This window comes from Pteropus vampyrus, unplaced genomic scaffold (genome assembly GCF_000151845.1).
Source record: "Pteropus vampyrus isolate Shadow unplaced genomic scaffold, Pvam_2.0 Scaffold19, whole genome shotgun sequence".
Classification (NCBI taxonomy): Eukaryota; Metazoa; Chordata; class Mammalia; order Chiroptera; family Pteropodidae; genus Pteropus; species Pteropus vampyrus.
Genome location: NW_011888800.1, coordinates 7,266,938 through 7,292,582, shown reverse-complemented (window position 1 = coordinate 7,292,582; position 25,645 = coordinate 7,266,938). Strand labels below are relative to the sequence as shown.

The window sequence follows — 25,645 nt, the reverse complement described above, 5'->3', positions numbered from 1 at the left end:
ATAAAAGAAGCAGGCTATCTTCTAATTATTTTTTCTAATCAGAGCTTGATGTTATACATCCATCCACATGTGCAAGTAAATTACAGATCGAGGGTCATTCCATGCCATCTGACTTTAAGCTATCTGCCTCTCTTTTCAAGGAAGCTCTATATAGTCCCAAAGCCCCACCAAGCCTCTGTCTCTCCTAGAAGAACAAGATGATACCTACAGATTCTTAAAAAAATCTGTCTTTCCCCCATTACTTCTCCTCCTTGCACAAGCTCAAACTCTCTCTTTGAGTTTTTACGACGTATTTCATCCTCTCTTAGTCACTGTTTAGCTATGTAGATTCGGTTCCTTATGTTGTACCAGAGATCGGCTCTTTTTTTCTCTTAGTCACTTTCTCTGTTCTCCTCTCCTATTGGTTTAAAGTTATCTTACCATAATCACTCAGAAGGCCCTACTCGTTAGTGCATTATTTATCTCTATAGCATTTTCAAGGTCATCCCCCTACACAGACACACTGAGTATTTACGTGGGGTTCTGGGCCCAAGTAGTCATCCTAAATGAATATGAAGAACCTGAATTCATATCTTTTGGGGAGTTTGGCCATAGAAAACCTGCTTAACTGAATGAAGGGGGAGCAAGGCTCTGAGTTGTGAATATGCGAGGTGGATCACTGTCCATAGAACAGAAAATACTGAGAGGACAGACTTCATATTAACTCCAATGATCTAGCAGTTGTTTTCCAAGTTCTCATCAACATTTCCTGCTGATGTAGGAAATAGGAAAATTCTGAAAGCATACTAATAGTACCCTTACTGATAATCACACTGAGAGATGCAAAACTTGTGTTGTTGGGGAAAGCAATTTCATCGTAGGTTACAGCCATCACAATTAGGACTTGTGTTGTAATTTGCGATATGCAAAGCACTTTTATTAATGAGAACTGATTTGATCTTTGCAGCATTCTTGTGAAAAGGCCAAAGTGTTCTTATCTCCATTTTATAGATGCAGAAGATTCAGAAAGGTTTAGTGACTTATCCAGGGTCAGGCAGGCCAAAAAATGACACAAAGCAGAATGAAAGAAGGGAAAACCCAAGAAAGAAAAAAATAAAGTGAATCGTCTTCAGAGAGCTATTGGCATCTCAACTGCTATGATGTAGGGGACCCTCTGTCAATGCTGGGACAGGGGAGTGCAGCAAAGCCACTTGGCTCTACTAGTCTTCCCAACTCTGAATTCCCAAACCCAATTGCAGAGGAAACCTGGGGAGTTAGTCCACAGCTCTGCACAGTGTGCCCTGTGCATACACTGGGCTTTATCATCAATTAAAACTGAGAGCTTCCTTCCTTCCTTTCTTATGCATATTTGATGGGTCACTGTAAAACAACCAGGGGCTCGAATTAACACTGTCATGAGCAGAAACCCCCCCCTTCTGCCTTTCCCTCACACCCTCACACTCCTAGTTTCTTCTGCTCCTGCTGCCACTGCTGCTGTTTGCCTTTTTCTCCTCCCTCAGCATCACTCACTTTCTCTCCCTTTTTTTTCATGAGTTTCTGTCTCCAGTCCTCCTCCTCCTCACTGTTTTCCTCCTGTGCTCCTGGAGGAACCAATCAGCTCCACTGTAAGGACTCTGTGAAACACAGGAACATGCTGTAGTTGACTGACCCGGTAAGTGGAAGACATCACAGGAAACCACGCTGATATCCTAGGGCCGGTCAACCTGGGCTGGGCTGGAGTTTCCCTTCTGTTCTATTGGCAGCAACTCCAGGGAGTCCAGATGGTCCTAGAAAAAATCTCTGGCCCAAGGATATAAAGGCGAAGTTGATTTTAAGCCCTTAGAAATGTTGAATTACTGTTTATGGACTCTGGAATCAGGTTGCATCTAAGAACCCCGATAGCTGGAGTGTGACCTAAACCTACTGGGAGTTCAGTGTGGCTTCATCAAAGGGTCTTTAAACCTAAGGCATAGTCAGGCACTCCTAGGGATAGTGCTGGTAGAAGGAATGTCAGTGCTGTGACTGAAAACTAGTAGAGACATAGGCCACTCCTTGGAGGGGGGAAAAGGACAGCCCAGAAACTTCCTGCTCAGAAAGAATATGGTTCAGGGGAAGCTCTTCTGCTCCTCAGGACCTCAGGAAAAGACAGCAGTGGGCTGAGCACATCATCTGCATGTTTCTACTCCTGCCTGGTGCCAATGCTGTCCTGCGTTCAGCACAATAGAGATGAGCACATGCACACATCCCCCCCTCTTGGAGAAAGATGCTTCTTCCAGTGTTGGGAGCTGATCGTATTCCGGTTTAACATTTATTTTAAAATACTATAGCAGTGTGGCCTTATGAAGTCCATGTTGCCTTCCTCACCCCAAACTGAGTGGATGTTTGCAGATAATTAAAGGGGTTGTAGCAGTGAATGGGCGGGATCAGGGGCCATGAGCTAGACCTGAGTCGTTGAACCAGCCTTGGGTTGGAGCAAAGGAAGTGCCAGAGCAGCTAAGAAGAAGAAAATCTAAAAGACAAACCGGGAGAAGAGTTTTCTTACTCAACTGATAGTGAGAGTAGAAGTATCTGGGTTGGGATCCCTAAAGGCAAACATGGACAAAATGGCAACCATCCTGACAGCAGGAACTTCTAGAGAAAATAAGATGCAAACTGGGTTAGAACAATCCAGTAGAGAAACCTTCTTCATCCAAGAAAGTACTCCAAGAATTTGGCTGAAGAGCATAGTGGAGGCAAAATAACTCTAGAATCATAGAGCTAAGAAGGAAACAAGAGATCATCTAGAGTCTTTTTCTTTCTCTTCTTCTTCTTCTTCTTTTTTTTTTCCCCCCGGGACTAGTATCTACTGGGGTAGAGGGGCTGCAGACAGGGTAGTTCAAGCCAGAGGTAAGAGATAGGGTCCAGTAGAGGAAGTCCTGAACCTGGCAACCCCAGCAAAGGGCAAAAGAGGATTTTGACTTCTGCAGGATCAGAAGACTGAAACCAAGGAAATTCATTTACTGAAGACCCAAATAAGACATAGTAAATATAGTCCCTAACTGTAGGACACAGAACCTGGCCCAAAGCAAAATAGGATGGCTGAGTCCCGAGCAGGACAGGAGGTTTCTCTAGCATCCGGGAGGAAAACTAGCCAATAGACTGGAGGTGACACGAAAGGAACAAAAGGGAAAAAACTCGCAACTGGGTCCAGCCTTCCTGGGGCTTTTGCATGCTCTGTGAAAGCTTTGTCCACCAGAAAAAGGTCTACAGCTTGGACATGGTCATAGGATAACTGTTAGAACAAGCTCTAAATAGGAATGAAATCTCTTTTAATTCAGAATTCTTTTTATGTATTCCCATGCATATACTTCTCCCTTCTGCTCATACAGCATTTGCTTTAAGACAATGTTTCTCAAGGGGGTGGAGGGTGGGGAAAAGGCGTAACAGATTCCCTGGGTAGGCAAGAAAGAAAGGGGTAGTGGGCGTTTATAGTTTGTAAGATTACCCAGCTCACTTTGATGTGTTCCTCCCTTGCCTTTTTGAGAACTCCTGCTCAAAAAGTCACCCAGAGGGGAGAAGAAAGAAGGACTGCTTCTTTGTGGGGGTTAATGTGTCTTCTATTGGCCCACCTAGAGTGATAGCAAAGAGAACATGATTTAAACCATTACCATATCAATGGTGAATGCAATCTGGAATTATCCCAAACTCTTTGTCTTAATCCATTCAGGCTGCTATAACAGAATATCTTAAACTGAGTGGCTTATAAACAACATATTTCTCACAGTTCTGGAGACAGGGAGTCCAAGATCAAGGTGCCAGCAGCTTTGGTATCTGCTGAGGTCTCACTTCCTGTTTTATAGACAGCTGTCTTCTTGCCGTGGCCCCACATGGTGGAGGATAGAGGAAGCTCTGAAGTCTCTTTTGTAAGGGCACTAATCCCATTGATGAGAGTTGAACCCTCATGACCAAATCACTTCCCAAGGGCTTAACCTCCAAATACCATCACACTGGGGATTAGATTTCAACATATGAATTTTGAGGGGATATAAGCATTCACCCTAGTTCCACCCCAGGAATTCCATGTTATTTAAGAAGTGAGTACTTTATAGGAAGATAGCATGAGCCAAACTAAATCTTCTCTCCTCCAAAATTAGCAGGATTATTATATGGAAAAGGTAATATGTTGTCCTTGATTCATTAATTTAGTTAGTCAACAAGCTTTTATTCAAGACTGTATTAGTTTCTCTATTTCTGTTGTAACAAATCACCACAATTTTAGTGGTTTAAAACAACACACTTTTATTATCATACAGTACTAGAGATCAGAAGTCCAATGCAGGTTACACTGGGCTAAAATCAAGATGTTGGTGGGGCTGTTTTTTTGGAGGCTCCGAGGGGATCCAATTCCTGTTATTTTCTGGTTTCTAGAGGCCATCCACATTTCTTGTCTCATGGTTCCCTTCATCTTCAAAGCCATATCCAGCAGTCTCAGGGTGTCCTTCTCACACAATCTCTAATTTTCCTCCTTCTGCCTCTTCCACTCACAAGGACTCTCTTGATTGCATTGGATCCACCAGATAATCCAGGATCATATCCTCATCTCTAGGTCAGCTGCTTAGCAGCTTTAATTTCATCTGCAACCTTAATTTCCCTTTGCTAAGAAACCTTACATATTTATAGGTTTCTGGGATTAAGAAGTGGACATCTTTGAGGAGCCATTATTCTGCCTACCACAAGACAATCACAATAATATTCCAGAGGCTGCTCCAGAGAGTAGAAGTAGGACCAGTCAAAAATGCTTAGTTTGTTATCTTATGTAAATTATATTTCAACTAAGCTTTTAAAAAATTAATACCTTGACATTCAAGACTCTCCATAATCTTAATAATAGTTATGGCTTCCACCTATTAATAGCTTACTATGAAATGAGACCAAAACAAATAAAACTGCTATTAAAAACTTTTCTGAGTCTATGGCTATGCTACCCTGAACAAGCCCAATTCCGTCTGATCTGAGAAGCTAAGCAGGGGGCCTGGTTAGTACTTGGATGAGAGACCACCTAGGAAGACCAGGAGCTGTAGGCATAAAAAAATAAGGGATTATAAACTGATAAGGTCTTTGCAATCTGTGAGGTCAACCAAGGGTTGCCTCGCCTAAAATTAAATTAAATTAAATAATAAAATAGTAAAATAAAAACTTTGCTGAGTAATTTTTCTATTGTACCACAATGAATCTGGTGTGGAGTGGGAGGAACAAACAAAAATAAATTAAAAACTTAAAAAAAAAAAGAGTTTACTATATAGCTTTGTACACATTACTTCCAATTGTCCTTACAACAACCCTCTGAGGCAGGGGATGCTAGATTCCCTTCCTATAGATGAAACTAAGGCTCAGAGAGATGAAGTGAGTTGTCCAGGCTCACATCTCTAGTCAATGGCAGAGGGGGGATTGGAGCTTAGTCGTTGTGAACTCCACAGCCTGTGCACTAACCTTCAATCTCTTCCTTCAATACACCCTCCATGCTTCACCAAGGCAGCCTGTGCTCCAATTCCAAGGGTGGTATTCCCAAAGCACCATACACACTTCCACCATGACATCTCTAAAAGCTCCATTTCAAAGCCACTACTACTGGGAAGCCTTTCTTATTCCCTCATTTACAAGTCCTTATTTCTTGTGGGCTCAAATAACTCTCCTAATGACTTCCAATAGAGCAATTTTCAGTTTGTCTTATGGTAGGATGTTACCGGTTACCTTCTTTCACTAGATTCTAATCTTTCTGAGAGCGGGAGCCCTTTCTTACTCATTTTTGTATTTTCACAGTGCCTTGTCAGTTTATTGTGCATTGTGCATTCAAATCTGTTCTTTGAGACATTTTGAGGCAAGATGACTCTGTGAGGCACTCCCCCTGCTCTAAATACACAGCAAGGCTAGATAAAACATAAAAAGAAAACACCAAAATGATAGTTCTGAGCTCAAAAACAAGATTATCATCTCTGTGACCCTGAACTACAAAGTCATGAGTAGGACTAAAGTCTCAAGGTTTCAAGGATCCCAACAGAGATGCAGGGGAGACAGCTAGGCACTTAGGGATCAAAAGGTATTCCAATCTAGAGGCGGGCTCAGGGCTTGAAGCCAGAGCTTAGGGCAGTTTCTCCACAAGAAAAAAGAGACTGACAAACATAGCTGCTGACAGCTGCCATAGATGTAGTTTATTTGGGTTATAAAGGAAATTTTGTGTAAATGGTAAAAGATTGAGGGTTAGACAACACTGGAAGTAATATATAGAGGAATTAGTAGAGCAGTGGAATACTATTATAGCAACAAAGTGCAACTGAGATAGCAAAACAAAGACCATAGATGACATCACATCTTTAGTGGCAAAGCATTTCTCTGAAACCACAAATTCAAGCAGGCAAGAATGAACTCTATCAGCTATGAAACTTGTATAGGATCAGAATCTGTGTAGAGGGAGGCAGAGGGAAAGAACTTGGTTTTTGACAACCCTGAAAGTAAGAGAACAACTCCCCATCCACCCACCCAATCACCACTAATCAATGGAATCCAAGAGGGCATCCTGCAGGGTCCAGCTCACCAATGAATACAACAGCACTATGAAGATACAATAAGGTCTCATGGTGATGGGGCAGACTGGTCCCTGTAAGCACACAGAACTACAAACAAAGCTTCTTCTAAGACAAAGCTCTGCAATGAGGAGAAACTGCTGGAATGAAATCCCAGGGACAGGGACACATAAGAAGGTCCAAATAAACATAAGGGAGGAGGCAAATCTCAGAACATATGAGGCCAGATTTTTTTTTCAGTCACTATGTAAATACAGATAAAAAAGAAGCTCTACTCTAGAACCTGAAATTATATATTGAAAAAACATGCTATATATCTGGGAAAATTAATCCAGAATGGGCAATATAGAGACATGGTCTATTGAGATTATTGGACTTGAAAGAAAAAGAAACAATTATTGGCATCCAGGCAAAAAAAAAAAAAAAAAAAGAGGGGAAAAATAATAATATAGTTTTTTAGTTAACACTTTATCCAGAAAGCAAAGGAAAACATATTTAGAGACAGTTGAAAGAAAATGTGAACCACAGACTTTGTATCCAGCCAAACTGATCTTCAAGTATAAAGGCTATAGAGAAATTGTTAGGAGTATTGCAAAAACTCAGAATCTACTGTTCTTTCTGAGAAATCAACCAAGTAAAATTATCTAAGTCAACAGTCAAATACGAAAAAAAAGGAGAGAGATTTATTTCAAAGCTGTGTGGTGGACACACCCAGCTATTTCTCTCAAAACTTTTCTGAGCATTAGAAATGTTTTCTAATTTAAAAAATAGTATGGGGATAATAATTCTCACAGCATAGATTGACTTGTGGTTGAAAGCATGGACTCTGAAACCAGAGGTCTTTGCCACTTATGAGCAAGTAACATTGGGAAAGTTACGTAACATTTCTATGCCTCATTGGAAAAAAAGGGATAATAGTCTACACTCTATGCCATTGCTTAGTAGGTTAAATATCTTAATATTGTAAAGCTTTTTTAAAAACACAAAGCAAATGGTTATGTTTGTTAAATAAGTTAAAACAGCTATTTTAAAGTTTGAGGATTAAAAATAATAAAGTTTACAAAGGTCTAAGAAAAGTCCTGGTAAGTAGGATATGCTTGAACAGAGTATTAGGAACAATGATTATAGTGCCAAATAGTTTCCAGGTATCTAAAAAGGGCCTGTGAGCTGATAAAAAAGAAATAATAGAATTCAAAGAAGGCTGCACAATTCCGGTAATATTTAACATATTTCTAGAAGACAGTACTAGTGTATTGCAAAGCTCAGTTTCCATGAGATTTAACCTTTTCCTCGTCACAAGTTTGCACCTCCGGGTAATATGAGATAGTGCTGGTAGAAAAATACATGTTGCATTTTACAATGGAAGTGTGAGCAAAAAACGATTCTGGCTCTCCTTTTTTCTCATCTTTAAATTTCAGTGTTGGACCAAGTTATCTCAATGTCACAAATAAGAAAGTATAGACCAAAACAGGAGGCGGGGCACTATAATAAATTTAACCAAAAGTAACTTCACAGGGTGATCTGGTCATGAATTCTTAACTGGGCGGGTCATGTGGTAGTCACGCCTCAGGCCTATAACTTGCCTAGTAAAAAGTTATCTTTGCCTTAAGCAATCCCTGTCTATTGTTTTTGTGCATTCAGGTTAAGACACCTTTGAAATGCCTGTTTTTCAGACCCTTCATAGAGCACCTTCAAGAGAGCACGTAATCTCGTTAACTATCCTGTAATCTAATCCCGGCCTCGCTTTCTCCCACCTTCTCGAAGTCTTCCTTAATTCCAAATGTAAAAAATGTAAAAAAAAGAAATCAAAAACTGTCATTCTCTGAAGCATTTGTGACCTAGCTTCCTGGTACTGTTGTCAGTTTGGCTCAAATAAACTCATAAAAATTCTCTGCAGGTTTGGACATTTCTTACGTCAACAAAAGTATTACCTAATAAAGAAGATTTAAATGTTTTGAGGGTTTCATTTATTATTTTCATCCATTTTACTTACTGACATTATACATAATACAATATTTTGTTTTAATAAAAGATTACTGCTAACGGCCTGTAAAAATACATTGAAAAAATATTTATTGAACTGAATTATGGTCTTTGGCTTTGGCAATGTCCTCGGACTCTTCATTTACATTTTTGCCCAGTAAGCATTTACAGACCTTGTTTCTGTGCAAAGCTTCCCCACAGCTCCAGCCACCTGGCTAGGACATTTTCCTGCCTCCACTCTGCCCAGATGGCTCCCACCCACCTAGTTCTCTCCCCCTCTGCCCTCCCGGGGCACCTAGTATCCATAAAGCAACTTAGCTTTTTAGCTCTTTCTGAACAAGCTGGGGACGCTTTCGTTGTTTCCCTAAGCGTGAGCTCCCTGGGCGAAAAAACTGGAGCTCACAGTTTTTTTCTCTTCTTGGCCATGTCTGTCCTTGGTGAATTAAATTTTATCTCCAGAAGTGACTAATTTAGCTCTAGCAAAAGCAGGGCCCACCTTCGGTGACCCTGGAATGTCCTCTGGGCAATGGAAGGATCCACCCATTCGGCCTCTGGGGATCTCTCACCCCACCCTGGCTGGGAAGCGCTCCTTTAGGCCACTCCAGCCGGGTGCCTGCAGCCAGTGGCTCCACTCTCAGGCCTGCAGCTGGAGCCCCTCCACGCCGCGGACAAAAGGGCTTGTGTCTGGCCGCCCAGCCTGAGCCTTTCCCTGCCGGCCACAGAGAGGCCTCTGCAGAGGCTGGGGCAGACGCACCCACATGTGACCCTGCGTGTGCCCCAGCTCCCTAATGGGCCAGCAGAGCCCAGGGGTCTGGCTGCTCCCCAGGCCCCAGTCTCCCCTGACCCAGCACTGTCCCCTACTGGAGCCTCTCATGGTGGATCCCATGGGTAAAATCCTGGGCGGCTACCTCCAGTCCCATGCTGCATTTTGGGGCATGCTGGAGCAAAGTTCAGGCACAGTCATCTGGGTTGAATGTAAAGTTCCTTTCACCCTTTTCATGATCCAGGGGCTTCCGCCACCTCTTTATGTCTTAGGGAGGACCCAAACAGCTTCTCTCCTTTGCTTTTTCCCAGGGAAAAACAGGAATTTGGGTGAAAGGAGAGGAGTCATGCCTAACATTTACTGAACTTGTCTATGGTGCCAGGCACTCTTCTAGATGCTTAGATACTTAGTTTTATTTAATCCTCAAAAGAACTTTTGAGATATTATTTCCCCATTCCATCTTTCCATTCTTGGAACACTGAAGTTAGAGATTTTTCCCTCTGTGCCCTAGGCACTGGTTAATAACTTCCTCATTCACCAAATCCTCCATTTATAAAATTTACCAGACTCTTCCATTCCTTTTACTCCCACATTCATTTAATGAACATATATCGAGTGCCTACTATGCGCTAAGGTGCTGAGGATACTGTAGTGAATAAAACAGACAAGACCCCTAGGCTCACACAACTTGCAGGAAGGAAGGGGATGACAACCACAACTAGTTATTATAATTACAAAAGAAAAATAAGAGCCCTCAAGACAAATTCCCCAGGTGTTGCAGAGGGGGCTTTATAGGGGTGGTGAGATGATCTGGTCTAGGTTAGCAGAGGTCAGGAAACTTCCAGAGCTATTGCAATAGTCCACAGAACAAATGAGATCTGAGGATGCTGATGGCAAGAAGAACCAGTTCAAAAGAAACTGGAAGAGTGGAATCAACAGGACTTAAAGACCTGTTAGTCGTGGATGGTGACTGAAAAGTGGACCCAGACTCTCTGCCACCTCTACCCTCCTACTCTGGGGCACTGGAAAGAGGGAGGAACTAGGTAAATACCTTGGTTCTGATGTTGATTGTGCCCCTTCATGCCTGGCGACATCTTGGACAAATCCCTCTACTGTAAAGCCTTGAGAGACCTACATTCTTTCCTTAGACTGCAGGCATACCATGCTCTATGATGGTGTTTCTTAAAACTTAGAGCAGTAGTCCCCAACCTTTGGCACCAGGGATGGGTGCTCCTATGACAATCTAATACCTGATGATCTGAGGTGGAGCTGAGGCAGTGATGCTAGCGCCCGGGAGGGGCTGAAAATAAAGAAGCTTTGCTCCCTCACCTCCCTCACTGTCACTCACGTCTTGCTGTGCAGTTCGGTTGCTAACAGGCCATGGACTGATACGGGTCTGTGGTCCAGGTGGTTGGGGACCCCTGCCTTAGAGAAACATTGCAAAAAAATGTAAGAGGAACATGTAGGAAAACTCTATCATACATCTACAGTAATTAAAATAGTGTATTAGTGGTACTGGCACATGAAAATAGGATAAAGAGTCTAGAAAAATCCAAATAGATATGCGAATATGGTATATGACAAAGGAAGTCATGTATAGAAATACTTATAGATTTTCAAGCGATGTTCAGAAAATAGAGATTGTTCAGTATATAGCGTTAGGATAATGAATAGCAATTTGGAAAAAAAGAAATTTGGATCCATATTTCACAAGATACATTTTAGATGACTCAAAATGAAACACTGAAAAATAAACTTTAGAATCACTAAAAGAAGATTTTAAAAATAATATTGGAGAGTAGAAGTATGACACAAAACCCAGAAGCCACACATACTCATGCTTACATAGACACGAACAAACATAACAAAAGCACCACATACACCACATTATCACAAAGGAATAATTCCCTTAATATAAAATGAGTACTTACAAATTAATAACAAGAGACCAACAATTTAGTAGAAAAGTCTGTGACAATTCACAGCAGAGAAAATCAAAATGGCTCTTAAACATGTGAAAAGATGAATCACTCATAATAAGAGAAATGCAAACCGAAATTACAATGAAATACCTCTCTCACTTATCAGAGAGGCAAAACTCACCTGTGGAAGGCAACTTGGCAACATCAACCAAAATTAAAATGTACATTCCTTTGACTCAGCAATTGCTCTTTTAAGAATATTCCTATCGCTATATTCTTACGAGTATGAAATGATATGCCTAAAAAATTCATCATAGTACTATTTTTAATAGCCAAGTACTAGAAACGATCAAAATGTCCATCAATAGGGAACTTGTTAAATAAATTATGATATCATATAAAGGATTGGAGATGCATACATACGGCTAGGGGAAAATCTTCATAATATAGAGGCTTTGAAGAGTACACAGGATTTATATTACATATATAAAATGGAAAAAATAATTATACCTACAGCACAGGATTGTTGTAAAGATTAAATGAATTAAAATAAATGAATTAAAAACACTTAGAACAATATCCAAAATATATACCATTAGCTATTTACTTATACATATTGTTAATAAAAAGGGGCAAGACAGCATGTACAATAATTTGTGCATAAGTAACAGTGGTTGCCTCTGGAGAGAGTAACTGAGGGGCCAGGGGCAAGGCAATTTATTTTCACTATCTACCTACTTCTGTACCTTAAAATTTTTTTACCATGGGTATTTGATATCTATCTATTTGAAAATATAAATTAATTTTTGAAGTATAAAAGTATCAAACAGAAACAGAAAGTAATTGTTTTATAAGATGTAGAAATTATGTTCCAATCTTTTCCATTAGTGCTATTTTTGCTTAAATGATTATATATTGCAGTCACTGAGTGATTTTTCAAACACTTGCTGCACACTTTCAAATTATTGATGGAGCATAGTGTTTGTACCTCAAAGTGTGGTCCTCAGACCAGCACTCTTGGTATCACTTAGGAACTTGTTAGAAATGCAGAATCTCAGGCTCCACTGCAGACCTATTGAATCAGAATCTACATTTTAACAAGATTCTCAAGAAATTTGTCTGGACGATCTTGTTTGAGGTATGAGACACACTGAGTTAGATAGAGGACGTAAAAAAAAAAAAAACACTAAACCAAACAAAAACACTGTTCTACTCTTGTCTCTTCTCTTTGACCTCCACCTTTCAAAATTGCTGTGGTTAGAAGATTCTGGAAAACAAATTGCTGAGTGAAAGAGGGTAAAATAATCCAACCTATATGATGCCATTTATATGAATTTCAAAGAGCTACTCTAATCCATGGTGTTTAAAGTCAGGATAGAATTTACCTCTAGAGGGGAGGAAGGAGATAGAGATTGGGGCAGGGTTCAAGGGTTGCCTTGGGAATGTTATGTTCTGTTATTTAGATCTGTTTGTGAAAATTCTTAAGGACTAGCTCTGATTGGTGTATTTTTGTGTCTTATACTTCAATAAAAAAATTTTTTTAAATTTCACTATTATCGAACCTACTCAAACACCTTGAACATGGGGGGCCAAGGTGCTTGAGAAAGATAGAGCTGATAAAATTATCTACACTGATTTAATTACTGATAGTTAATTTCCACACACTCATGTCAGAACTGTGCATTTTAAATTGACTATTGACTACGTTCACCCAAAAGATGACATGATCACAATAGTTTCAGGGTACTCTCTATGGAGTGGTGGGAAGAGAAAGAGATGCACAGGTTCTGCCTTGACTTAGTGGGTTTTGAGCCTGGATCTATCACTGATTACCTATGTAATCTTGGGCAAGTTACTCTGCATTTCTGTCCTATTGGAGAATTATTATTCCTGCCTTATAGGAGTGCTCCGTGTATTAAATGATATAATATATATAAAGTGCTAGGCACAGGGCCTGGTACATAATAGGAGACCATTAATGGACAATTGAGAGTGAAAGTCTTTTCAATCAATAATTTCCAGACACCTCACAGATAATCATTACCTGCAGTTAAAGCTAATCACAACAGGAAAACATTCTGAAAGCCACTTTCCTGGCAGTCAGTTCAGGGCTCATGATCCACGTGGGAACTAGAGTCTGAGGCACTAGCAACAGGTTTTTCAGGATATTTGCTTTCAGAAGCACCCGCCCATTCCATTGCTCTCAGCCAGCAAGCACTGCAATACCTGTGTCCCACTCAGTCTTCCCACACCCCTCAACACAGAGCTGGGCCTGTTTCTCACACTTCCTGCTGCACGTTCCCATGAGCTTGCTCTAAAAGCTTTCTAAACTAAAATTTTCAGGTGGAAATACTTAGAGGCAAACTTCATGCTATTTCTAATCTTCAAGAAGCTCACCATTCTCTTTGCCCAAATCTTCCCAGAGTTTCTACTGGCTCCTGGCAAATGTAAAGGTGAGAACAAAGTCTCCATACCCAATGATAGAAGGAAAAGTCTGATAGAGGGGTAGGAGACAGCCAAAGCAGTCTCTTTGTCCTTGTTCTAAGGTAAAGAACTCTTTCAAAACATTTGCCTTTTCAAAAGGTCAATGGTGGTTATCTCTAGGTGGTAGGATATAGGTATTGGGCATTTTAAAAATGATTTTCTGCATCTTCTTCCTTATCTGCAATGATTGTGCATTATCGTTAATATAAGATTCTTTGGGGTCTTCTCTAATTAGAAAAACATTTTGTGCTCAATGCAGAAAACTTGGAAAGCACAAAGGAAAAACTCTCCTTAATCACATCATGTAAAGATAACAGCTGTTAACATTTTGGTGCATGTCTTTCCAGACTTTTCTCTATGCAGAGATGCTTCATTGGGGGGGGGGGGGGGGCGGGCAGTAAAAAGACAAAGCCTTGAGTTCAATTTTATTTCTGCTTTTAAACAGCATCTGATGGTTTGGAAATATCCCTAACAGCAAGGGCCCACCCCATGCACTCCCTCAGCCAGGGCTGGAGTCCTGACTCCAGAACTTCCCCTCCCCCACACCAGCCATCAGACCTGTTTTCTCTCTTCTCCAGAGACCTGGGACTCCAGTTAGAGGGAAAGTTGGGACTAAGGGACACTGCAAGGAGGGACTGGGCTCAAACACAGCTGCCTTTGTTAGTCTTAGGATATTTCGGGAGTTGGTAGCATGCTCAGACACACTATAAGAGGGCGAAAAGAGGGGCTCCTGGACTCCTCTCTGGCCTCACTCATCCCCAGGCAAGCCCTACAGCACTCCTTCCTCTAGCCAGGCTCAGGGCATTGCCTTTAGAAGCTGGGCAAATGGTAGCCTGTGGTAATCCAGCATGCCTCATTGTGACCTGGTCAGCTGCACTATACTCCTGGCCTAGGCGGGATGGGTAATCAGGAAAATGATGACGGTTCAGACCTGAGTGTTCCACTGCCTCGTACCACAGGGCTTAGATCCTGACTGTACCAACCCCTTGCTGACTCTCACCTAAAGTGGGAATACAAGGGCATCTCTTTGTGAGGTGGGACAAACCTGGGCATTTAAACCCAAGCATGGACACAGCTGGGCCCCCAGGCCAGAGACCCCTCAGTGCATGCACTGAAGCAATAGGGGCAGCTCAGCCGGGAGAGTAGGGGCCCACAGGGCTGGATGTACTCTCCCCCAACTCCTCTCCATACCCATGGTAACCATGGAAACATAACCACCCCCTCCTGCCAGCTGCCTGGGTTTAGACAACCAGGCCTGGCCCACCTCTACCCAGCCAAGGCCTGAACTGATGCCAGGCTGGCCACAGAGTGGCTGCAGGAACTGGAATTGGGTGATTTGGTCAGTCCAGGCTTCCAGCACAGCTTGAGAAGACTACCACAGGAGCCTCCACGCCTTGCTGCCTGGGCTGGGGTCAGACAGGGTGAGGTCAGCCAGCATGGCAGCCAGCAGGGCCAGCCTCATGGCCCCAGATGCCCTCTGCCTGTGGGCTAACAGCTACTGTGGGGCAGTAGCCCTTGCTGCAGCAGTAGCAGCCTCTGGGCTTCGTTGAGGGGGCTTCCTGGCTGCTGCTCCTCCTGCCCGGGCTGCTCAGCTAGCCCTCCAGGGCTGAGGATGTACCGATAGTCACTGGGGATGCCCCCTACTGCCCCCATGCTACTGCCATCCTCAACCCCACTACTGGCCTGGTCCCCACCAGGCAGCTCCAGCCTGCTTCCCTCAGCAGGCTCCTCGGCTCTCTCCAGGTTGATGTACAAAGGGTCCTGGCTGGTGGACAGCACAGACAGGTGGCCCAGAATGTTCTCCAGCTCCATTCGCAGGCATGTGAAGCTTGGGCGCTGCTTGGGGTCGGTGCTCCAGCACTGGTACATGAGCTCATACCTGCGGCAGGCAGAAGGGTGAGGGGAAGTAGTGAGGAGCCAGAAGGAAGGGGAAAGATGGTTCTTCTCTCAAAAGCAGAGACCCCTTAATCACACTGAACTAGGATTTTTAAAAATTTTATTTAACACACTGATGTATAGGGCTTACTATGTATCAGGCACTCTTCTAAGTATTTTACGTTTATTATTTAACGCTTGCAACAATCCTATAAATTAAGTGATCCCTATTTTACCTATACGGAAACTGAGGCACAGAGAATTTAAGAACCTTGACTTGACACAGGTAGAAAGTGATAAAGCTGCAATTTGATGCCAGGTGGTTTTGCTCCAGCTTCCCTCTTTTGCCGTCTTGGGAGGGGGTACTAAGAGTGTTTTTTTCTTGCAGAACACAGCCTGGAATGTGGATTTCAGTATCCACCCTTTGTCCTAAATCCTCACCCACTCAGTCTTAAATCCTCTTTGTTCATGGGCACCTTTGAGAATCTGGGAGAAGCTTCCAGCCTTCTTCCCCTGGCAGAAACACTTTTGATATACAATTTCAGAAGCCTTACAGATTCCTTGAGGTCTTATTCTGTTCCCAGGAAATGTCTTAGGCTGAGGGAAAAAAGAACTAATGGGAAGGGGCTGAGACCAGACCTATTCTGAGAGAGCAAATGCCGACTCTCTTGCCTGTGCCCACAATAAAAGCCCCAAACACTTTCCCCTACACCAGCACTTCTGACAGAGGCCCCCAATGATGGGGAGAATCATGCCAGATATCAAGTAGGCCGTGGGAATGGTCTGGGGCCATGCATCTGTGGCCAGCCTGGGATACATTGTCAAGGCTGTGCTAGGAGCCAATTGGCGCCAGTCCACCAGGCTGCCTGCTGGGAGGCCAGCATCCGCCCACCCACTATTGACAACACTAGCTTCAGCCCGGGAGACTAAGCCAGGGATTGGTCCCCACTGCCTAGCAGAGTCTCTGCAGCTCCAGAGGCCCAGGCAGGCTGTAGCCAAAGGGAGACCTGAGCTTCCTGCCCCTGCCATGCCCTGAGCTATGCTGAATGAATAGAAGCGGTAGGGCCTGGTTTGTGCACTCAAGAGTTCCCTCTTACCCAGAGTCTAGGCTCGGGGCACTTGGAACCTACTGCCTTGGAGAAAGACAGCCCCACCATTCAGGCTGAGCCTTCTTCTGTCTAAATTCTTAAACTTCCGGAGGTCCAACCCCACAGCAAGAAATAGGGAACAGATTCCTTCCCTGGATCACTGTAAACTCCTTCCCACTGGTACTAGTGAAAAGGTCCTCTGAGGGCCCAGGGAGACTCTGGCTTGCTTGGGGTGGGAGAATAACACTAGAACAGACAAATCGCAGTTGGCGTCATGGTTAAGAAGCACATATTCTAAAATGACAGGGGATCTAGTCATCCAGAGTCATCAATTCATCCACTTAATAGTTGTGTGACATCGGTCATGTTATTTAACCTCTTTAATCCCAGTTCCTCATCTACAAAATAGGGATAATAATACTCTTTTCCTCATAGAGTTAGAGGAGGATTTCCTGAAAGAATGCCCATAAAATGCCCAGCTAATGTTAGTGATACTGTCTTCTAGTCACAAGGAGTTCATGACACTCCCCTGTGCAGTAGGTGTATCACCACCCTCCCCACTCTCGAGAACTCCAGGCTTCTAGAAAGGAAAGAAAGCAGTTCCCTCTCCCCAGGGTCTCAGTTTGTTATGTTAGGTCCCTCTCCTTCCTCAAGAGGAGGCCAAGACAAGAAAGGAACCCAACCTCCCGCCTCCAGCACCCCCTCCTTGTCAAGCAAGGAATGTGATGGAGCAGCAGTTTTTTCCATGCCCCTGTGCAGCCCTCTTAGGGGGAGGGAGAGCTCAGCCTAGGAGGTTTTCTTTGACTAGCTGGAGAATGAGCAGGAGTGGGGGTGGGGAGGTGACAGGGAAACCTGCACTGTCGCTCATCCCTATAACTTCTGCCCACATGGCTCCTGGTTCCCCCTGGAAACTAGAGAAAATAAGAGTAATAGGAAAAGACTGCAGCAAGAAAATATGGGATGGAAAAGGGGGAGAGAAAGAAAACGGCAAGGTTGGATGAAGAGGAAGTTTGGGTGAAGTCAGTCTTCCCTCTAAGAAATGACAAGGACATTTCTAAAAAAAAATAAAGTCAAATCGAGGTTCTGAGCTGCCACTGGCCCAGCAGCTGTTGTGGTAGCCATCAGCTGAAACCCCAAATTCTTGTTTCCTCCCAGAATTCCCTTCCCAGGGCACTTACAAGTCCTCCATACAATCCAAAGGCTGTTTCAGGCGGTTCCCGCCGATGAGGTAGTTGTAAATCTCAGCGTTCTCGATGCCAGCATATGGCGTCTGCCCACGGGTCATGATCTCCCACATGGTCACCCCAAAGGCCCACTGGGACAGAATTGAGGTTAGAAGAGAGATGTCACTAGGCTTTCTGAACCAGGCAGTGCTCTGAGGTTCTGGGGCCTCGTATAAGGCAGCCAAGGCCCAGAGTACAGACCTAGCTGGGTCCTTAAGGGTCTTAAAGGTCCACCCACGAACTAGTCCATAACACTTGCATTACCACAGAGCCTTGTTGTGTCACCATGCTCACCACATCACTGTGCACAGTATACAGGTTGTCAGCCAGGCTCTCCAGGGCCAGCCACTTGACGGGCAATTTAGAAGCACAGCCCTGACGATAGTAGTCCCCACTATAGATCTTCCGGGAGAGCCCAAAGTCAGCCACACACACTGTCATGTCTTCTGCCAGCCTGTGATGGATATTGGAGGATACTTAGTAAGGCTGGCAGCCTTACCAAAGCCAGAGCATCTTTGCTCCCGAGCTGTCCCCTCACATAGCAGATACTGCCCCAGGCAAGAGCTGAACATCAGGTACCTCCTCCTGGCACTAGCCACTCCCTCCCACTTCCTACGCCCCCAGAATTTACGTACATGCAATTCCGAGCAGCTAGGTCTCGGTGGATAAAGTTCCGGGAACTCAGGTATTCCATGCCACAGGCGATGTCCACCATGAACCGGATCAGGGTCTGCAGGGGCAGGTTCTGGTGGGCAGATAGAGCAAGCTCAGGCTGGATCTGTCCACCTAGCCAGGACAGGATAAATGGGGTTCACTGGCCAGAAAGCCTAAAGGCTGTCCTCGGAATCACTGAAAGGAAAGGGACAGAGGGGTTCCCCAAGGCTAGGAAACTTTGGCAAATCTTCCAGAGCACCCAGGAGTCAAAACTCCCCCAATCTGGGACTTACTTCACAGGTCTCTTCTTCCAGAAAGGGCCCTTGCCCAGCCTAAAATTCTTAGCAGGGTCTTATGAGAGAAAAGGAAGCCTGCTAGCGTAAGGAAAGTCGAACTCAGAGCCCACCTCTCCCAACCAGCTCAATTGGCCCTCCCCAACCACCCAAACAACCTCTCTCCCAGGGTCTTTGTCCCTTTCCAATGCCTGGCTACTCCCACCCCAGGCACTCACAAAGGGGTTCTCCCCAATCCGGGAAGCAAGCAGGAAGGCGTGCAGGTCTCCGTGCTTCATGAAAGGTAGGATAACCATGGGGATGGGGAGACGGCCTTTGGCCCTGCTCCGGAGGCTCACCCCTGAGAACAAGGGGAGAGTAAGGAACAGGGCATATAAAGGTCAAAGATTGGCTCAGGTGTCTACATGAGCCCCCCACCTGCTGGGTCCTACCTCTAGCCCTGGCTCTGCTACTTTTTCCCCCTAAGTTCCACATTGGCCTGGTGATCACCCCAAGAAGAACTCTGGCTGCCCCCAGATCTCTGGAGCATCTTTTCTGTCCGTCCCCACCCTTCTCTCTCCTCTGTTCATATGAGCAGTCTTCAGGTGCAGACCTTCAGTGCAGAGATTACAAAACAAACTCCCTACCTGGAGTCCGATTGCAGCCAGGACCCCCTGGCTATTTTGCCATCTGCTTGTTCGTCAGGTAAGTCTAAACTTCACTCCCACAGGCTGCCATCCCACCTTGGGTGGAGCACAGTTTTAGCTTTATTTTATATCTGCCTCCTCCAGGAAAGAGCTCACCAATAAGCTTGGCCACGTGTGGGTGATCAAACTCCTTCATGCAAGCTGCTTCCCTGAGGAACTCTTCGATGTCACTTGAGGCAATGATGTCAGCTGGGAGAAAAGGACGGGAGGGAGAAATGAGGAAGATGTGCCCCCAGTTCTGACCCAAGACTCCTAGGCCTTGTCCCTCATGTGTCCTGGGCTTCCTAGCGGGGCTAGGACACAGTCTGGCCACAAGCAGGAGAAAACCTGCTATAGGAGTGGTACTATCCAATAATTTCTCCACTTGCCAATGCCTTCCCTTTAGTTTGAACAGTCAAGCAACTTAGCCAACCACAGCTTTCATCACCTTGAGTAAGGCTAGGACAGTCACTGCTGACGCCAGAGAGCAAAGGCTAGGGCACAAATGTGTGTGGGTTCATGCCTGTGAATTATTCACGTGGCATCCCCGTTAGTGCTGACTAACTCTTCTTGAAAAGTCTAGGGGCCAAGCAGAACCTGCTTCAGGATCAGTCACTCCTTTCGCCCTCCCAAGTGATGCCCTCATGCCACATTTACTATTCTCCACTCACCTTTCAGCATCTTTACAGCCACTTTCACGAAGGAGCCATCCTCCTGCTTTAACTGGGCCTCCCGCACTGAACCAAACTCTCCTACAAAGCAATCCAAATGATGGTGAGTCCCCTCGCCCTCCTGTCTCCCACCCCATTCCCTCCCAGGTGACCCTCCACGGGCACACAAAATCATTAGACTCTGGGGCTATTGGAGGAGTCTCCCTCGTCCATAGCCAAAGCAAAGTATGCTGGGAGTGACTCCTCAGCACTCCTGGTCCCCAGCTACCAATTCCCCAAGCACTCCAAAACTCAGGAATCTATAAGCATATCCTGTTTATAGGAGCTGACCCAAATCCACACCCTCAAAGTAATGGAAGCAACCAAACACACCCAGACACGACAAACCACTCATGCCAATTCCCGCACAGCCCACATACCTTTGCCCAACATCCGGCCCAGGGTGAACTGCTGCTCTGGGATGAGCACATCCTCCAGTTTGTCCTTCAGTTCATCACTGATGCCCAAGCTGTCCACTGTTGGGGAAGGAGTGTTGAGAAAGGAGAGGGACCTCTCTGGTTCCTGATCCAAAATCCAGCCTGCCTTCTACAACCCAGACTCCACTCACAGAGCACAGATGAGCTTAGTTTAGCTCTCCCACAGCTAAAATAGCAACCTCCACAAGGGTAGGTCTGTGTGTCTTTTCCATTCTGTGTGCTTGGGACTCGTCGAGTTTCAGACATATTGGTCAAATTATTGAATTAGTAAAAAGAATGCAGGTAAGAGCACAAGATAGCCCATTTTTCCCTCCTATGATTTCCCACCACTCACGTGTGGCCTCAATGCGCTCGGGTCTTTCCCGATTGAAGGACCGGGCTGCCCGGAAGTGAACAGCTGGCTCCCCTCTGGCCATGACACTGTCAAAGGCTTGCCTAAAGGAAGACCCAATATGTGAGGTCAGCTCCAAGCTCTTTAGTCACCACCGGCCTCTCCCTCCGTGTCCCTACCTCTTACCCAAACCGTGTCTCCTTCCGCCTCTTTCGAAGCAGGATGAGGGCCAAGGCAGCAGCTGTCACCAGGGCTGTCAGCACACCCAGGACCACAGGCACCCAGGATGTGCGGCTGTGGGGAGAGCCCTGCTGGCCTGTGGGAGACAGGTGCATAAGGTAGGCTGACATCAAGGAGTCCCTTTATAATTTTCTGACAACAGCCATCTGGCCTGGTCAGGGGACTCCCCTAAGCCAATTAAGATCCCAAGTGGAAAGAAGCTCCAAAGAAAGACCTGAGACTTCTTACCCTGCCAGTGAGAGGTCCTGGCTAATGAGACCTATGGCACAATCAGGGATTTCTATTCTAGTCTGGGGCAGGGGAAGGAGAATGAGATATAGTTTAAATATCAGCCTTAGCCTCAACGGCTTGACTCTTTGGGACTATTAGGAGAGAAGGTGCTGCCAGCCTCCTCCCACCAGTACAGGGTGCCCTTGAAAGCCTCAATCCCCTATTCTCGCCCTCTGTAGGCCTCACCTGCATGGTCATGAGAAGAGACCACCAGTGGCTGACTCCAGGGCCCATAGCCAGCTGCATTGGAGACGCACACACGTACAGTCAGGTCCTTCTGGGGATCCCAGACTGTCAAGTTGACCTGGGTCCCCTCCACTATCAGCTCACCCTGCAGCCAGGAAAAGCCCCCATCCCACATTGAGTCTGAGGAAAAGGCTTCCAGCTAGGGCCTGAAGGTAGAAAAAGCTAGGAACATGGGAGCCCAGGGACACTGCGGGTTCAGAGGCTGCAGGAACACAACCTGATGGGAGTTATCACATTCCTGCTCCAGGCTGCAGGGGCCTTTCCTGAACACAAACAAGGCTCAGTCCCGGAATGCAGAAGTGGGGGATGGGAGCGAACTGGGCTGAGGATAAGAAAGCCTTATCTGTGCCCTCCCCCAGCTTGTGCAGAAATGTGTTTCCTGCTTTACATACAAAGTGGCCACTGGATGCAATCCTAACAGGAGACATAATCCAATAAGGAGAGCAGCCTAAAGGGGAGGGCGGGAGGAGTAGACTCCCTGGGGTGGTGGGAGGCCCAGCCTACCAAGGCCCCCAGGCCCACCAAGGACAGCCATTCTGAAGCTCTAAAGGCCTTAGAGCCCTGAAGGGTGACTGGTATACCTAGAGAGTGGAGGCTTCTGCCTCTCCTTACCTGGGTTCCATTGTCTTGAACCCAGAACAGTTTATAGGGTCCCAGGGGGCCTTCCAAAGGGCCCTCAGGGATCACTTCTTCCCATTCCAGGATGAGGCCTGAGTCTGTGTAGATGGCATGGAGGTTCTGGGGAGCGCTGGCTGGGGCTGTACCCAAAGAGAGAAGGTTGCTAAGAGCCCTGCCCTTCCCACCATCACTATCCCATGCAGGCTTTTGGAACCAACTCCCAAGAACTAAACAGCTCAGAGGGCAACAGGTGGGGGAAGAGCTTACCTCCCAGTTCTGACTGTGCTCACCCATGTCCTGTGGGGGAGGGCTGAGCAATGGCAGTACCCTTGCTAGGCCATGTTGCTCTTCATTGCCTTGATGACTGCCTCAGCCACATCCTTCACCACTCCCCTCTCACAGTCCTGCCAGCCTCTTTGCAATTGCTAGAGAACTCCAAGCAAGTTCCCACCCTGAGGTCTTTGAATTCACTGTGCCCTCTTCTTACAGTGATTTTCCCCCAAACATGGCTCCTTCCTTAGCAATTGGACCTGTTTATGGGGTATTCTTGACCCAGCTGGGTACACCTGTTACCGTACTTACTAATATTTTCTACTTCACTTATCTGCTCCACCAACTAGAACCAGAGCTACATGGGAAAAAGGCTGATTTATCTAGTTCATGAGTATGCTGTAGGCATTCAGTAAGTGTTTGCCAAATGATGCATAAAGCTCCCTCTTAGGTCCTGCCCTCTCCCAGTCAACTCATTCGGAGCTGGAGCCAACATGGCCCCTCCCCTGCTCCAGCCCTTTCCAGACACTTTGTTCTGTAAGTCCCTTACCTAGACCCTTTGTCCGAAAGGGTACCCAGTCAGCATATGGAGAAGGCCCCAAGGCGTTGGCACAGCGCACCCTGAGGCTATAGTTGGTGGCAGGTGCCAGGTCCCGGAGAAGGCAGGTAAAAGGTGGCACAGGGACCACGACAGCCAGGACCTCCCAGCCTCCTGGGGCCTGTGTTACCTACAGAAAAGCAGAAAATTAATGATGTAGTGAGAGATGGAAGATGGGATAGGTATGGGTATGGGGTGGAAGGGTTTGAACTAATTCCTCCTAAGTCTATCAGCAAACACTTGCAATCTATCCCCTCCCATTGGCCCCCACTCCAATGACACACCAGGTTCCACACCTCCATGCCTTTGCAAATGCTGTTCTCTTTGCTTAGAATGACCTGCTCTTCCTAGCAAAGTCCAAATCATCCTTTAAGACTCAACACAAATACCACTTTCTCTGTGAAAGCCTTTCTAAACTACTCCAGAAAACTCATGCCCTTTTGTGCTTAGTGAATAACTCCGAGTAGTTATAGTTACCACTTATTGTAACTATTTACATACCAGACACCGCAGTCTCAGTGCTTCTCAAGGGCAGAGTAACTGGAAGCCTAGGGGCACCATAAACCAGGCCTTTACCTTACATTTTAGGAGCCCAGGACAAGAGTACAAGTGGAGATCCATGTACCATATAGCTAAATATTTAAATGTTATAAATCAGCTAACAAATTATTAAATAAAATATTTCTCATCTTAATATATTGACAAATAAAACTTCATAACAACTTGGAAGGTCAGGTTTGCATTTATAATCCTCCAAATCCTTGAACTCTCAAGCCAGAATAAGGTAGCACAAGGATCTGTACTATGAAGGCTGTCACATGCGCAGGTGTGGAAATGCTGCCAACATACCGATCCCCCACAAAAGGCTGCCCTCTGGACATAGAGATGAATATACCATACTCTCCCAAAGATGGACCAGGCAAGAGGCCCACACAGGCCTGGAACCAGACTTGCCATAATACAAGAGATCCTGAGTATCTGGAGTATGGTGTAGTATAGTGGTTGTAGGGGTGGGGTAGGAGGGGTTATCCACATGATCTGGATAGGCATGTCCCTTTGGCCCTGCAGATTCCTTGCCCAGGAGCAAGGGGTATAGTAAAAGAAGGGCCTGAGTGGGCTACTGTAAATGGCGGAGCCCAGAGCAGGGGCCTCTCCTGCCTGGGGAAACTGCCTAGGACAGTTTCAAAGGTGCTCAATAAATACCTTTTGAGTAAACACATGAAAATGAATAAGCTTGCATCATCTTTTTTTAGTTTCACCTTACCCAGGTTTTTCACTCTCTGGGGCTTAGAACCCTTTCTAGTCCCCTTGTTCTCTTTGGCATAAGTCAGGGAGCAGGGCATGAGAGTGCAAGTATCAGATAAATCAAAGGTTTGGGTTTTCGACAGCATAATAAAATCTCTTCCAGACATGCAAAAATCTGCTCTACTTATCTGCTTTCCAGCCTGAAGAATGCATGGGATCTGAGGCAACCTACAGAGTCACTTGGTTGCCAGAGCATCCTATGATAAGGGGCAGTAGCCGGGAACAACAGTAAGGGAACAACACCTGAATAGAGCTGGAGACCAAGCCCCATAGGCAACTCTAAACAAATGTGATACTACTGTACAAAAAGTACCACTGAGGCAGCCACGACAAACATGGTCAGGAGAGCCTGTCCCGCCCTCTCAGCATACCTGAACTGTACAGGATTGGAGCATGGCTCGGCCATCAGCACCTGGTGTCCAGGCCACACTAGCATTGCTGCTGGAGAGCTTCGTCACTGTGATGTTGAAGGGGGCTGCAGGCAGTGCTGTGGATGGAGACTTAAAAGTCAGTGCCCCGAATTTCAGTGCCCCGAATTTCAGTGTCCAGAAAGAATATACGAGGAGGGAACAGAAGGTCTGACCCCTCAACCCCAGGACCACAGCAATATACAAGCCAAGCAACCAGATGGAGACAGCTGCTCATAGCCAGGAGACTGCCTAGGTTGTAGAGAGAGGTTGCCTCCTCCTGAATCTGGGGCCCCATCTGACCAAGGAAAGGGATAAGATAGTGGGGTATATGGGGGTACAGCACCTCGGCCTTGGGAGATAAAAACAAGAGGAAGTCCCTGCAACCACGGTCCATTCCTCCACACAATGGCTCTCTCCCTATTCCTCCTCCTCTCCCTCTGTGCACACTAACCCTTTGGGTCTCCTCTATCATCCTGCCAGGCTGTTTTTCCCTCTCCCATTCCCTCCACAGGGGCTGGCAGAAGCAAGGTTGGGCATGAGCCTTGACCATCTCCTGCTGGCTCCCTCTCCCCCTCCCTCCCAAGGGCTCTGCTTCGTGATGGGAAATCTGCTGTGACGTCAGGTTTCTATTTTCATCTCAGCCACAGCAGGGTCTCAGGTGCTCCCACTAGGAATGGAGCTATACCAATTAACCCCTCATCTCTCAGATCCCAGCAGGGCC

At 45.6% G+C, this 25,645-nt stretch overlaps 1 protein-coding gene across 1 annotated transcript in view; it reads right to left on the bottom strand.

The window, feature by feature from the left end:
• Nucleotides 1-14,103: 14,103 nt before the first annotated feature.
• Nucleotides 14,104-25,645, bottom strand: part of TYRO3 (TYRO3 protein tyrosine kinase) — a 21,121-nt gene continuing 9,579 nt past the window's right edge. The window contains exons 6-19 of the mRNA XM_023527777.1: nt 24,886-25,003; nt 23,162-23,339; nt 22,336-22,481; nt 21,664-21,808; nt 21,154-21,283; nt 20,971-21,071; nt 20,580-20,675; nt 20,161-20,241; nt 19,607-19,699; nt 19,043-19,164; nt 18,513-18,622; nt 18,172-18,331; nt 17,833-17,969; nt 14,104-15,570 (exon numbers count right to left, since the gene is read on the bottom strand). Of these exons, the coding sequence (XP_023383545.1) occupies nt 15,180-15,570; nt 17,833-17,969; nt 18,172-18,331; nt 18,513-18,622; nt 19,043-19,164; nt 19,607-19,699; nt 20,161-20,241; nt 20,580-20,675; nt 20,971-21,071; nt 21,154-21,283; nt 21,664-21,808; nt 22,336-22,481; nt 23,162-23,339; nt 24,886-25,003 (2,008 nt within the window). The 3' untranslated portion in view covers nt 14,104-15,179. The remainder of the gene's footprint in view (nt 15,571-17,832; nt 17,970-18,171; nt 18,332-18,512; nt 18,623-19,042; nt 19,165-19,606; nt 19,700-20,160; nt 20,242-20,579; nt 20,676-20,970; nt 21,072-21,153; nt 21,284-21,663; nt 21,809-22,335; nt 22,482-23,161; nt 23,340-24,885; nt 25,004-25,645) is intronic.